The sequence below is a fragment of the Cupressus sempervirens genome, chromosome 9 (assembly GCF_028749045.1).
Source record: "Cupressus sempervirens isolate cs-2001-9-10 chromosome 9, ASM2874904v1, whole genome shotgun sequence".
Lineage (NCBI taxonomy): Eukaryota > Viridiplantae > Streptophyta > Pinopsida > Cupressales > Cupressaceae > Cupressus > Cupressus sempervirens.
The window spans coordinates 470,560,092-470,576,007 of NC_143126.1; the positions used below are offsets into that span (position 1 = coordinate 470,560,092).

Below are 15,916 nucleotides of genomic sequence, written 5' to 3' on the forward strand. Positions count from 1 at the left end.
TGAAGTTTTCTAGTTATCCTCCCAACCCTAGTTTTACTTTCTACTTGGAAGGTTTTTGGGTCACCAAAATTCTATGTTCCATGTGTTATGAATGTTTATCTTTCAGTTTCTTATGCATGTAGTAAAGTAGATGAATCAATGGTGAATGATTTATATTGTCAATTGCTGAATTAATGAAAAGTTTTGAAGTTACTTATTCACCCCTCCCCTCTCAGTAACTTAACAAGTCTTGATTATTTTCAACACCAACTATGGGAAATTGGGCAAGAAATTGGGTGCAACTATAGCGTGATGAAGACTACTTATCCTCACATCTCTATAGTTAATTTTGGTATCATGTTTGTAGTTTCTAAAGCTCCATGGTCATCAAGTAAGTAGAAGGATGATCTAACTCTAAAGTTTTGCCAATAGAAATTTGATTTCTACATAATTAAATAGTATTAAATTCAATCTTTTTCTTATTTTAAACATTCAAATCTTTTTATGACAACTAAGTTATGAAAAAAAATCAAAATTTCCATAGTAAATTTGTAGTTTAAACATCAAGATTGCAAACCATCTGAGGAATACTTATATTATATGACCACATTTATTAGATCTTTTTGTGGATGAGAAATGATCTCAAAGTTTAGGAACAAGGGAATTTGTCTCGCTATTTAATGGAAACATGTACTATAATATTCCTTCAATTGAACCTTGTGTTGCTCACAACATTACACCATGAAGCTTCGACTAATATTTAATGCTTAATTTGTCTTTATCTAAAAATATCTAGTTGTGATTATAATTTTAAAAAAAAATTAAATTAATTGACTTATATAAATATAAAGTCACTTTCATTTTTAATAGCTTAATATAATTTTTTATCTAGTTTCTAGATATTTGAAGTCAATTCTCGGATTATTAAATTATTTAATAATTTGATTATTAATGAGTAATTTTATAATAATATTATGATGTAGATTTTGTTTAAATAAAAATAAATCTAATATTGTTGATCAAGTTTAAAATACAATTTGATATATTAGATAAATTGTATTTGTTTACATAGATTAAAAGTATATTCTATAATTGTCAGCTATGTTAAAGAAAAAGCTTTGCCTAGTGAAAATAGTGAAAATGACAAAAAATCTAAAAATTGCAAGAAAAATGATGAATTCAAAATGTAGGCCTTCCTTAACCTACAGCGCCAACAAACACCAAACAATAGGAGGGAGCAGGCTACCTGTCAAAAAAAAATTTGAGGTACTCTCTGTGGTACGGAAAAAATGACAAATCATCAAACCACCAGAAAGGATATTTGGTTTGAAAACCCTAATCAGGCTTCACATAAAATGAAATACAACCATTCAAAAACAACATAATAAAAATGATGAATATGAGTGGAAGATAGCCCAAAATAGAAATAGTAGAAAGTATGATATAAAAAAATAGATTTCAAAAAGATATACCAAGACCAAAGGACTCGATTAACAATGGAAGAATCAAAAGGTTTTTTTTTCGAAACCACCAAATATAACAATAGAGAAGAAATCATATATAGTCAATGTCAAAATAAAGACTCCAAAACATTCAAACCTCTCAACCCATTTAGATCTCAAAACCTAATAACATACCTCTAGGCTCTTTGAAGCCACATTGGTCTTACATCAATACAAAAAAACCCTATTGATATACCTAGGTAGAAGGCAACAAAGACATCCTCAGTATCAAATTACAGTCCTCCCCATCAGAAGAAGTAGTCAGACTCATACAATAGAAGCAAAGTTCCAAACCCTAACCAAAGAAAAATAGCCTACATTGGAAATAGCAAAACAATCATCATTAGCAACAAATACAGCGAAGCAAAATGGCAGGAATGCTTAGATCTCAGTATCTATGCAATTTGGAACGGCCTAACAAAATATAGAAAAATTCTGGGATGAAATTTTGGAAGAATCCACAGAGCAAAGGCAAGTAATATAACTCCTCATACAAATCAATATTGGTATTTGCAATGTTAGGATATTAAATCTAGGAATGTATTAGCATAATTATCCAATTGTTTTTTACAAAGGGTACCATATAATTTTTTAGCATGGCAACCCAATTTTAATGAAAACTATAATAAATAGAAATGGGTAATTAAATGGATGGAATGTGAAAAAATTCCATCAAAATTAAATGATATTAATATAACAAGAAGAATAGGACAATTTCTAGAATTTTAATAGGATTTGCAGTTAATAAATTTAAAGCAAGTAAGATAAGATTCTTAGTAAAAGTAGATCAAAGTGAATCAAATAGGAAAAGTATCACAAATAGAGCTATATATAGATTAACTTTTACTTAATATACAGGGGAAATTAATAAAATTATAAGAATAGACTTTAACAAATTAAATATCAAGAATAATCTAAAGAAAATATTAAGGAATAGTGGGGAAAAGTGAGGAAAAGGAAGAAGAAAATAGGGACAAAATAATATTAGAGTATAAAATCCAAGACCTGAAGGAATCAAAGATAATTCAAGAGGATCAAAATGAAAATACTAGAAAAGATCTGAAGGGACAGAACATAGATTGAGGACAAACACATATTTTCAATATTCAATAGAAAAATACAGAAAAATGTATAGATTACAGTATAGGAAAGAAAGAAATAGAAGAGATATAGATCAATGTTAAGAAACTATACATGCTCTCCCATGAGGTACTTCTCCTACAGAATAATTTGGAAAACCAATTCATTATAGTAGATATTAGGCATAAGGAACATAAAGGAAAGGTTGTCATGAGGTCAAATTCAAAAAAGGAAGCATGAAAAGGAGGCAATACAAAGTTAATTTCAATGTAAGAGGAAAAAATTATGGAACAAAATGAAGAAACTTTGCAATAAACTGTTAGAGAGAAAGGCCCACATAGAAAGGGAAACCAAGGAAGAAGTAATTCAAGAACAAAATTAGATAAGGGATGGAGAAGAGCCTTTAGAGATAAATGATCAGAGCTTTAATGTACCTCTAGCAGATTCAATCCAGTGGATTAATGTCACTATTAGGAAAAAAATCAAAGAAAAGAAGGTACAAATTTTGGCAAACACCAAGAAATGGAAAGGACATGTTTGATCTAGTTGAAGAAGAGATAAGAAAGGTAGAAGACAGAGGTGAGAAGGAGGTATTGCAGCCGGTAGCATTAGAAAAATTATACATAGAGAAAAAAAAAAACATGGAACAGATAAGCAAGCAAGGAGAAGAATAGGGAGATCAGAGAGAAGAATAATCAATATGGGAAGACTTTGAAACCGTGGTAGAGAACCTCATTTGGGAGCAAAGATCAGAAAGAGGCAAGATGAAAGGTGAAGAAGGAAATTAAGATGAAGAAGAACTGATAAACAACCAACTAATTAAAGAACTCTTAATAGAAGAAGATCGGGAAACAAAAGAATCAAAAATTACATCAAGAGTAAGGAATCAACTAAATTTGGAGAGAATGAGCATACCCATCAATCAAGAAGGGTTGAAGAAACCTAATTGTGGAAAAAAAAAAGATAAATGAGGAATAAAATCATTAAAAGATCTTAGGGATGCAATAGGAAGAAAAGGAACAAACCATGATTATAGAAATTCTACAAGGTAGGAAGTGGAGAACCTTCCACAAGATCAATGAGAATCACCACATGGAATGCTAGGGGCCTAAATGCCCCTAGCAAGAAATGCTTATTAAAGTGTAATCTAACACTTTTTGACACAAAGATCCTATTGATTCAAGAAACAGAATTAAACAAAGAAGAAGGCTTAGAGTTAGGATAGAAACTAGGCACTTGGAAATAAGAATTTAAACCATCACAAGGAGTCTTAGGAGAATTGGGAATAATTTGGAATAACCAAAAAGTCAATCTAGAAAGTATGACCTCTAATTCTAATAGGATGGGAAGCAAGGTTTCTGCACAAAAACTAATCTCCAGATGATAGTAATAAATGCACATGGGCCCACACAAATAGTAGATAGATTAATAGTATGGAATGAGATTAGTATATTTCTTAATACACTACAAAATGAGAGAATTATTATTGGAGAAGATTTCAATACAATATTAAAAAGAGATGAAAAATAAGGTGGGATCTGGACAATAATTAGAGCTACAAAAAACTTAAGAGAATGGAGAGAAAGAAACTCCTTCATAGACATTCCAACAAAAAATGGAGTGTACATATGGAATAATAGAAGAAAATATTATAGCTACATTTTAGAAAGATTAGACAATTTTTTCTTTAAAGGAGAGCTAAACAATCTAGAAAGAGAAATCACTATAGAAATTTTACCAATGGCAAGATCAAATTATTTTTTGATTAAAATTGAAATCAAGGAACAGTCCAATTCTAGAAGAAATACATTTAAATGTGAAAAAATGTAGTTTACGCACAAAAAATTTATGAATAATATAAAAAATTGGTGGCAAGAAGAGCAATTTTAATAATATTGGAAGCAAATATGGAAGCAATTTTAATAATATACAGAAAAATTTTAGCCAAAGAAAAGGTATATTGGAAGCAAAAGTCTAGGGAGAAATGGTTGGCAGAAGGAGATTGCAACATGAAATTCTTTCACAACAATACCCCTACATCATAAAGCTTGCAATAATATAGAAAAAATAAAAAATACACAATGTGAATAGATAGATAATCCAAATACAACAGCATAAATTTTTGTAGAGTATTTTAAAGATATACTCAATAATTATGACACTTCTAATAGAATAGAACAAGTACAAATATTGAAAAATATACCCAGTGTAATTTCAACTGATGATAATAAATCTCTCAATAAACCATTTACATTGCAAGAAATCAAAATGACTCTCTTTAGCATTAACTTAGGAAAATCACCAGGGCCTGATGGATTCGAAGTGTTCTTCTTCAAAAAATGATGGGAAATAATAGGTGAAGATTTATGGAAAGCAATGCAAGTATCTAGGAATGGAGGAACTCTCTTAGCGAAAATCAACCATACCTTCCTTACTCTTATCCCAAAGAAAAATAGGACTAAAGAACAAAGAGATTTTAGACCCATTACACTATGTAATACCATCTATAAAGTTCTCTCAAAAGCTTTAGCCAACTGTCTCAAAAAACTTCTCCCTAAGTCAATTTTAGAAGAACAAATAGGATTTGTACCCGAGAGATCTATTCTAGATGGCATTTCTATCATCCAAGAAACAATTCATTTAGCATCCAAAAACAAAGAAGCATGTATGCTATTAAAACTAGACATACAAAAAGCTTATGATAAAGTAGACTAGAGATTCCTATGTAAAATAGTCAAAGTTTTTGGATTCTCTAAACAATGGATAAACATCATTTATCAATGCATCTCTACCCGAAGAATATCTCTCCTTATTAGTGGAACTCCAAAATGGTTTTTTAGTATATCTAGTGGGCTCTGACAAGAAGACCCTATCTGCCCCTTTTTTTTTCATCATCATGGAAGAATATTTGGGAAGAGCAATAAAAATAGTGCAACTTCAATATAAAATTAAAGGGATAATGGTCAGCAACAATGTGGATAACACCACACATCAGCAATTCATTGATAATACTATACTACTTGAAGCAAGCACTAAGCAAGAGACTGACTATTTCAAAGCAATTTTAAACAATTACACAAAAGCCTCAGGTCAAAAAATCAATGTAGAAAAATCTAAATTTTTTTTCTTAAACACAACAGTAGGTAGAGAAAAATATATATGCAATACACTAGGATTTTAAAAGGGCACACCATTTGAATATATGGGAATACATCTGGAAAAAGAAAACAAAAATAATTAAGGATGGGAATGAATATTGGGAAAAATAGACAATCAGACAAAAGCCTAGAAAGGAAAATGGCTAACTATAGTTGGGAGAGATACAAAAATCAAAGTTTTTCTATCTACCATACCTACTTATTAAATTTCATGTTCACAACTACCTAGGAATATAAATAAAAAAATTGAAAAGAAATTAAGAGACTTCTTTTGGAATGGATTAGAAGAGAAGAAGGCAACATTAATAAGATGGGAAAAAATATGCAGGCCTAAAAAAGCAGCGTGTCTAGGAATAAAAAATCTAGAAAGGCAAAATGAAGCTCTATGAGAAAAGCAAGTATGGAGATTGTATGAAGAAAGAGATAGTAAATGGGTGAAAATTCTATATAACAAATATCTTAACGCGTCAGATAGTTCATCACTATTCAGAACAAGAAACCCTCCCAAAGGTTCAGAAATGTGGAATTTCTTTATGAAGTGTCATCCCCTTATAACCAAATATACGACATGGGATATCAGTAAAGGTGATAAAGTTCTTTTCATGGAAGAGTCCTAGAATGGCTACCCCTCCTTGACCACTCTGACGTAACTTATAATGCAAAGATTCACTTACACACTATTTGGGGTACAAAGGTAGAAGATTTACATTCAATTGGTCCAATCCAATGAAGAAACAACTTGGGAATGGAAATCCTTAGACAATTGTGGTCTCAATCAGGTAGACCAAGAGACTTTAGAAAAAATCCTTATAGATCTTCCCATTACTAGGGAGGATAGACTTATTTGGGTAGCTTCTAAAGATGGAAACTATGAAGTAAAAGAAGGATATAACCAAATGATAAATTTGTAAACATGGGAAGCAATAAATATCTTGATGAATCTCTATTGGGATCCAACAAGGCTACCTAAAGAAGGTATCTTTCTCTGGGCAGCCATCCAAGAAAGAATTCTAACTGTAGATAGAATTAGGAAAATGGGATTCGAAGGACCATCGAGATGTACTCTTTGTAAAGAAGAATTGGAAAATGCAGAGCATCTTCTTTACCAGTGCAAATTTGTGACGGAATGTTTGATTTGGCTCAAATCAAAACTAAACTTGATAGACCCTTTACTAGAAATATGGAAAAACCATTTGATAGGGGGTCCAAAAAAAATAGACAATAAAGTATATGGAAAGCTTTGGTGCATTCCGCCAACAATCCGAGTTTGGGAGATATGGAAAGAAAGAAAGAGATTAATCTGTTAGAATGAAGAACTTAACACACTATCTCTCTACAACAAAATTGAGGCTAACATTGTGGAAGTCATAAATTGTGATCTAAGGAAAACTTTGAAAGAAGAAGCTCCTTTTCAGAGTGGGATGCTGAAAATTAAAAAAATTGGAAACATCTAACCAATTCAAAACTCACATATAAGAAAAATAACAATACATCTAGGAAAAAAAAAAATGGGAACCACCACCGAAAGGATAGAAGAAACTAAATTTTGACAGAGCATTTAGAGGCAACCTCAGAAAAGTGGGAATATCGTGTATTATTAGGGAAGAATTTGGAAACTAGCTCGTTAAAAGAGAAAAGCCACTGGGATTAGTCTCGAATAATATAACAGAACTAGAAGTAGTAAAAGAAGGAATAAAGCTTTGTATTAAGAAAAAAATTTAAAAAAATCATAATCAAAGCAAACTCACAAATAGTCTTCAATGCGCTCAGGAAAGGAAGAACTCCAAATTGGATATTAAATTCTAGATTAGAAATAACCATAAGACTACTAGAAGAATTTGAAGAAATTAGATTCTCACATATATTTAGAGAAGACAATAGTGAAGCAGATCTAGTTTAGCAAACAAAGGTATAGATGGAGAAAAAATATCAACATTTAATCATAGCTAGTAAAGGATTATTATCATAAGATATTGGCTCACATCGTACTCTCCTTCAATACTTGGATATATGATTATCTCTATTGGTGCAAATCTTGGCTCACATATCTCCATATATTTGATTCCTCTCCTCAAAGATAACATGACTATAGGCATCATAGTAAAATTGCAAGCTCGAGTGAAGGAATAATCACTTAGTTGCATAGAGTTGGGGCCATCACTTGACTCTCTAGATGCTTCCTGTCAGTTATGTTATAAATATGCGTCAAAGTCATTAATCTTCATACTCTCCTCATCTCGTATGAATTAGGTTCTATGTTCCCCCCAATCTATGGACACCAATATTTTCCTATATCATGCTTTTGAAAATAGAACCATGGCCTTTCTTAGTTTAGTTAAACCTAAAAGATGAAATCTTTTACTTAGGCCCATAGATGACATGAGTAGGGTAGCGGTCAATAGGGTTTGGGGGAAGGTGTATTAAAGTACAATTTTTTATGGTGCACCAACAATGATATTCTAGGGACATGGATAGGATGTCTAGCTAGGGATAGACTTGAGAAATGGGACATTATTAAACTTAGCTACAATATATTCGACCCGAGTTGGTTAGTAGGTTTAGAGGAAGTGTTTATAAGCATTGATGATAAACTCAAAATGACATTTTCTGAAGCCTACATGGCTCACCAATCATGTAGTTTTGAACTCGCCATTGCTCCCAAGAATCAAAGATAACATCCTTTTCTTCCAAGAATGGAAGTAAGCACGCAATTCCTACTACGTTGGAGAGGCATTAAAGAAGACCCAACAAGGGAGTAGCTAGCGACTTACTTGCTAGCCTTTGATGTGTACATTCACTCAAATCGGAACTTCTTTAACCTGGAAATTGTTGAGTTCTGCCTCCCCAACTTTGATAAATCAAGTAGAATTAGGAATACCTATGAGTTTCCATTGGCTCTAGGGAAAAAACCCTCAAGGATGCCACATAAATAATTATAGTCTTTGGGAAGTAGACTCATGAAGTTTAATCAGGATAATGAGTGTACTTTATGGTTTTCTTTGTTATGGCTATATAGCACTAGTTTCTTTCTAGATATAGCTTAGAGTAATATCAAGTTTTAACTTGCTGCATTTTCCATAGGCAGCAAGTAGAATATGTATAATTTAGGGCCTTCCTTGTACTCAATGGATTACTGATCACTTATGTAAATTTTGTTTATATTAATATTAAATATTATCTTATGAGTATTTAGTTCCAATTTGAAGGAATTGAGATTGACCCTCTCAATGGTTTTATCTTTTGTGCATGTATATGGTTATCAAATCTAGTAAGACGATCAAATCAAATCTTGCTAATTCTTTATTCAACCGCTTAAAGATTCACCTATTATACTCGCACTTGAAACTCATTCATTCATACTTAAAAACTAAAAATGAAAAATGCATTATGTTCTGGCATTCCCTCCTATTACCACGTTACTAATATTATACTCTTAAATTATAAAAGGTTGTTGACGCTTACGAGGAGTTCCCAATTAATACCATCCTAAAATAAGCTATTAAAAAATAAATTATTAATCAAGCTAAACCTCGAAATTAGTATAGAACTGAATGTAATTAAAGTAAAACAAATCCTAAACTAGATAATTATTAAATTAGCCTACTAAATCTATTCAATACATTTTAATAACCCTTTGATATCAGGAAAATTCACTTATTAAACTTAGATTTTGATAGTTTTTATCTCCTAACAAGTATGTCCTAAACAAGTCTTGTTTTTATTCTATTAATAATATTAAGTCTAACCCTTTTGGGTATTAGATTTTGGTGTTGGTTTTCCCTGTCGACAGGTTTCTTGTTATTCCCCAATAAATTTATATTATTTGATGACCATGGTTCATTTCATATTAAGGATATTTGATGTTCTGCTTACCCAAGTATTTCAATGAAGTTTTGATTTCTTCTCTCACTGGGCTATGCCCCTTTTATTATATGTATAATAAAGGACTTTGGTCCCGGGCTAGACGAGAGGTTTTCTTTCTCCGTTCTTTCCTATCAGTGCTCGTCAAAAAGGAGAATTTTGTAACCACTTTTTCTTATTTAATATAATATAAGGCTTTGGTCATTTACCAATTAGAAAGAAGAAAAGTTTATAATTAATAACATATAATTTTTAACATATTTATTACAGTAATATTTAATGTAGGTTAGGAGTAATTCACAAAAAAAATCCCTATTTTAATGGTCATTATAAATAATTGTATATAGTGCAAAGGTTTGGTAAAAAAAATTATGCCCATTTATTTTTTAGATGTAGGAAAAGTAGAATTTGTGGAGAAAGGGTTTTGCTATGGTTTAAGAATTTTCTTGTTTACTATTTTAGGTACTTTAACAAAATCAAGCATGTTTAATATTTTTTATTTTGAAATATTTTGAAACATTTTCTAACAATTTTTTTTCATTTCTTTATTAGCTTCAATCCTACCCAATTTATACAATCAAGAGACTAGTCATCTTTAAATATTTTGAAAAAAGAATCTTTAACATTATTTTAAAAATGACTAATGTTTTAGACTTTAAAAATATTTATATATCTTTCAAAAGATATATGATATGATTGCACCTTTTATTTATATTTTAAATGATATATGATCGTAACACTTTGAATTTAAAACAGTAAAAACAGTGTAAAATGTTCCCCGGTATATATCCACGGGAATAAAATAAGAAGTTGAAAATGACGTTAACATAGTCACCGGGTCTTCTCAATTATTTTTGGAATAAAATAAGAAGCAGTTGAAAATAAAGTCACGATTGACGTAACATACTCACGAGGTCTTCTCAAATTTCTTCGCAAATAAGTTTGACTCCAGTGGCATTCCGTCTGATTTCACTGAATTGTTTCACAGTCGACAGGCACTTTATGAAATCAGATTTATTCTTCTCTTTGGAATTGACGTTCAATGATGTGCTTCTCCGTGGCAGCAGTCTCTTCATTCCTTAAAAATATTAGACTCTGGTAATTTTTTGATGCTGAGCGGTGATGACAACAAATCTGAAACTGTGTGGCAGAGTTTCGACATGCCGACAGATATCTGGTTGCCTGCAATGAGATTTGGTGAACAACTAAAACTGGTGTCTTGGAAAAGCTCGTTGGATCCTGCTCCTGGGCTATTCTCCTTCCAGTTGGATCCATCTAGCGCCAAACAAATTGTGCTAATGTGGAATAACTCTGTCAAGTATTGGTCGAGCGGAGTTTGGGAAGGTAGAATTTTCAATCGTATTCCAGAGATGACAGACAAAAGGTTTTTCAATGTCAGCGTTGAAATCACCAGCTCTAGTTTGTATGTCAGTTTAACACCAACGCATGATATGCGTGCGCCCATGCATTTCATCTTGACCAAGTCCGGAGATATGCGACTTGCTCAGTTCGATGGGAATAAATGGAGCATGTTCTGGTCTCTGCCCAGAGATGAATGCGCCGTGTATGGCCTCTGCGGCGCTTTCGGCGTCTGTAACTCCATTAATTCTGAATTCTGCAGCTGTGTAAATGGCTTCACACCAAAAGACAATGAAGCCTGGGATTCACTGGACTGGTCGTGCAGTGGCTGTGTTCGCCAGAGTCCCTTGAATTGCACAGCCGACAGAATCATCGAGTCCAACGCAACATCGTTTAATGATTATGGTTCTTACATCCCAGCGCCCACAACGAGAAAGCCTGCCTCAGCAACTGCTCGTGCACTGCTTATGCTTTCAATCCACCTTCAGGTCCCTGCCAAATCTGGTCCACACCTCTGTTTGGTTTGCGTGATTCTCCATCAACTAGTAGCAATTCAAATGTCTTCATTCGAGTAGCCCCTGCCTCTGCCCATGCAACGTTTGATCCACCATCGTCATCCGAACGCAAAACCGTCATGCCTGTTGTGATTGCTATTGTCACTGCGCTCGCCATCGCTTTAGCTGTCTTTTCATTTTTTATGTGGAGGAGGCGACAAGATCGACTACGATCTACTGAACGTTGTGAAGATTCATCCGACTCTTTTCTTAGAATGTTCAGTTACAAGGAGTTGAAGATTGCGACTAGGAACTTCAGGTCTAAGCTGGGGAGCGGAGGATTCGGCTCAGTTTTTAAAGGATCTCTACCAGACGGTACAATTCAAGCCGGGATGAGAAGTAATTTCGAGCGGAAATCAGTTCACTTGGAAATGATTACATGCCCAATGGATCGCTGAATTCCATATAACTCTTCACCAGTGGCTCCAAAAGTAAAATCAAGGTGCTGGACTGGAAGGCTCGGTTCAAGATCGCCTTAGGCACTGCTCGAGCTTTGTTATATCTCCACGAGGAATTCAAAGATCGCATCATTCACGGCGATGTAAAGCCTGAGAACATTCTGCTTGATGCTGATTTTTGCCCCAAGTTGGCCGATTTCGGGTTGGCGAAGCTTGTGAACAGGGATTTAAGTCGTATTCTGACCACAACGAGGGGAACGAGAGGTTATTTATCTCCGGAATGGATTTCTGGTGTTCCCATTACTCCAAAGGTCGATGTATACAGCTTTGGCATGACGCTCTTGGAAATCATTTCCAGGAGAAGAACTTTGGATTTAGACGTGCAAGATTTAAGTATGTATTACTTTCCGCCATGGGCTGCGACCCAAATTAGTCAGAGGAACACGATTAATGTTGTGAAAAAGGGTGTTGCTGAGGAGGAAGATATTGAAGAGGTGAGAAGAGCAAGTGTTGTAGCATTGCTCTGCATTGAAAGAGATGAGGAGATGAGGCCAACCATGGGATAGGTGGTGCTGATGCTGGAAGGGAAGATGGAGCCATCTCGTTTGAAATTCACGACCCCTGTGCTTGTTGACAATCGAACAAATCAGAGCAACACTACTGAGAGTGAGTGTGTTGGTGACGTGGTTAATCTAGGGTAATGTAAAGCTTATATGTAAGCTATAGTTACTAGCTAGCTATTCAGATTGAGAGTAATAGTGTTGGTGATGTGATTAATCTAGAATAATGTAAAGCTTATATGCAAGCTATAGTTGGTGACGTTGTTAATCAAGAACAATGTAAGACTTACATGTAAGCTATACTTATTAGGTATTCCTAGCATTTAGCATTGAGAGGAAATGTAAGAAATCTAAGGGAAACGTTTGATAGATGTTACATTTTCTAACTGAAAAAAAGTGTCAGTCTATAAACATGTATAATCATGTAAATGTTAATCTAGAACAATGTAAAGCTTATATGTAAGCTATAGTCACTAGTACTTGTAACAAAAAGTGCAAGATTTAGGCTGATATTAATTATAAGTTTGTATTTTTATTCTCATAAATAAATATAATTTTTTTAAGCATAATTTTTTAAAACAATAACCTTATACTAAAAGAATTCAAATTATATTCTATGCATTCATTATTGTAGTAGTAGAGGTAAGCATGCAAACATGAGTAATTCAAATGCAAGGAAGGGTCATTAAAAAATGTCACGCTACTACTTGGATGTTGTGAAGTTTAGACATTGAAGAATGTTAGGTAATTGCTTGGTTCTTGTGAAGTTTGGATGTTGAAATTATATATAGGGTTCAAAAAGGATTGAAACAAAGATTTTTTTGGTAGTCATCTTATTTATTTTTCTCAAATACTATTTTTTATTTATTACATTCGAGGAATAGATTTAAGATATCACAACACCTCTATTACCCAAATAGATTCGAAATGTAAACATTATCAATTATAGGGAAGTTGGCTTCAGAGTGAGTGCATCAATTGCTACAATGCCTACATTAGTGCTAGGTTCTTGTGAAACAAACCAATGACATGGAACAGTCAATATTTCAAACCCTGCAAACAAATTTTGTAAATACTTTGAGTTCTCGAAACAATTGAAGGATTGAACTTGATATTCTAGTAATTTAACCATAAAGTGATTGAAATAGGGTTTCTTGGCCACCAATTTAGCTCTCTTGCTAAAGGGCCCTTGTTTTGTTTGTTTGACTTGGTTAAGTTTCCACATTGGCAAATTCATAGGGAATTTTACAGATCTCATTGTAAATTTGTATAGCTAAACCAATGTTGTGTATCTCTAAAATTCAAAGGATTTCTTTTTGTGAGAATGATGGATTCACCAATCAATATTATCTATACAATATTATCTATACATTTGATTGTTTTCCAAACCTTACTAAATGGTCCTCCAAAAAAAATGTGTTTCTATTACATATAAAATAGATATAATAAAGATAGCAATCATTTGTTGAACCTTGCATTGGTCATAAGGTACAACATCTACACTAATGCTAATATGAATAATTAAATTTGGTTCATGGGATTGTATCATACTATACACTAATCTCCCTCATTTTCTCCCTCCACTACTACCCCCATGGTTGCATCCATTGAATGAGTTTCCTCTACAGTCTAAATGGTCTTAAGAAATTCATCCATATTCAAAAAATGGAAATAAGTCAGAGAAATTTATTGATATGAGAATGCATGATTAACTCAGAAATCTAGTTCTTGTGCCATCCACAAGAAATAAACAATGAAGATAGAAAATGAAAATGAAAGGGTGAGTGCACCAAGATGGTGTAGAAAAAGGGGGTGTCAGTGGACACCTTTTTTTTGAAATCAGGTAAACCTAAACTTGGATGAGACATTTGATGGTAATCCACTAAAAATGATAAGTTGTGTAAAATATATAAATGGTAGTACTCTTAATCTTCTTTCTAAACTACTAGAGTTTTTACACAATGGATAAGATTATGTGGGTCAAACCCCATGGACATGAAAAATAGTTCCTGATTTTTTTAGAAAGTATAACAGTTGTTTTTGTGTGCAACACAAAAGACATAGTTATATTTATTAATTTTCATATCTCTTTGGTAGGATGACAATTAAGAGTCATATCTAGAAATTGTGTATTTTCTTTGTAATTTGGTGATGAATATTTTTTTGTTATCAATTATTGAACATACTACATCATGAAGTTTTGGTACTTTCTCATGTGTTGAGCATAAATTGCATCAAAATAATTTAAAATAAATTTTTTAATTACAAAAATGTAAATAATCAAGTGTAGAACAATAATATGTAATTTATTTTGAATTTGGTTAAGTATATCAAAAGTTATTTAAAAAATGGTAGACATATGTCTGTGAGGAATGTCAAGGCATTGGTAGAAGTAATTAAAGTTTATATTTGTTAATGTTGTGCAAAAATAGAAGAAAATAAATAATAAGAAAGCTAGGAAGATGTGTAAGATTATGTTGGTGATTTTAGAGATACCCACTTCACCATTCATGTACCTGATGAAGACAAAGATAACAATTCATTTTACATAATGAAAAAGCATCTAAAGGATGAAAAAAGTCTCCCAAGCCTTTGGATTGTTTCTTGAGGCTATTACCAAGGCATAACCCAATTGGAAATTTTGCATTCAAATAACTCAATCGGGTTCCTAAAAATAAAGAATGCATTTAGAACCCAATTGAGCTTTTTATAACCTAATCGAGTTTTGTAGAACCCGATCCAATTTTGTAAAACCCAATCAGGTTATGTATTACTACTATATAAGAGTCTATTGAGGGAGAGAGAGAGAGAGAGAGAGAGAGAGGTGGGTGAGAGAGAGAGAGAAGTAATCTCTCACTCTCTCCACCCAACAATCTCTCTCTATCACATCCTCTTCTCTCTCTCTCTCTCTCTCTCTCTCTCTCTCTCTCTCTCTCTCTCTCTCTCTCTCTCTCTCTCTCTCTCTCTCCCCCTTTTCATATCCACTTCTCTCTCTTTATCCTATTTCCACACTCTCTCTCTCTCTCTCATTCTCTCCATCACTCTCTCCCTCATTCAATCTACCTTTGTGTAATAGTATACATAACTTGATCAAGTTTTACAAAATTCGAATGGGTCATGCAAGATCTGGTTGGGATATTAGTCCACATGGACAATGTAGGAAGAACTCAATAACTAGATCAAGCTATTGAAAAATGTAAATAAAATAGCATGTCAATGGTTATTATGTTGTTTCAGTGCCTTCCATGAGATTCTACTATTGTTTCACATGTATTTCTATACCAAGTATGCAAGTATAAGGTTTTTTGTTCTTGGAAATGCTACATTTTATATTTTTCATGTTTCAATGTATCTTATTTTATGTTGGTATCTTATGATTGAACATAAAATAGTCATAAAATTTTAATTGTTTTTGTATTTTATTAATGTTATTGCTTGTTGCTTAATTCAAATCTAAAATCATGG

The 15,916-nt window shown here is 32.8% G+C and overlaps 1 protein-coding gene across 1 annotated transcript in view; it reads left to right on the forward strand.

Annotated features, from left to right (window-relative positions):
- LOC149539354 (G-type lectin S-receptor-like serine/threonine-protein kinase At2g19130) overlaps nucleotides 1–12,457 on the forward strand; it is an 89,530-nt gene extending 77,073 nt beyond the window's left edge. Inside the window, exons 4-6 of the mRNA XM_089802552.1 lie at nucleotides 10,645–11,315; nucleotides 11,360–11,852; nucleotides 11,936–12,457. Coding sequence (XP_089658678.1) covers nucleotides 10,645–11,315; nucleotides 11,360–11,852; nucleotides 11,936–12,457 — 1,686 coding nt within the window. The remainder of the gene's footprint in view (nucleotides 1–10,644; nucleotides 11,316–11,359; nucleotides 11,853–11,935) is intronic.
- Nucleotides 12,458–15,916: the final 3,459 nt, after the last annotated feature.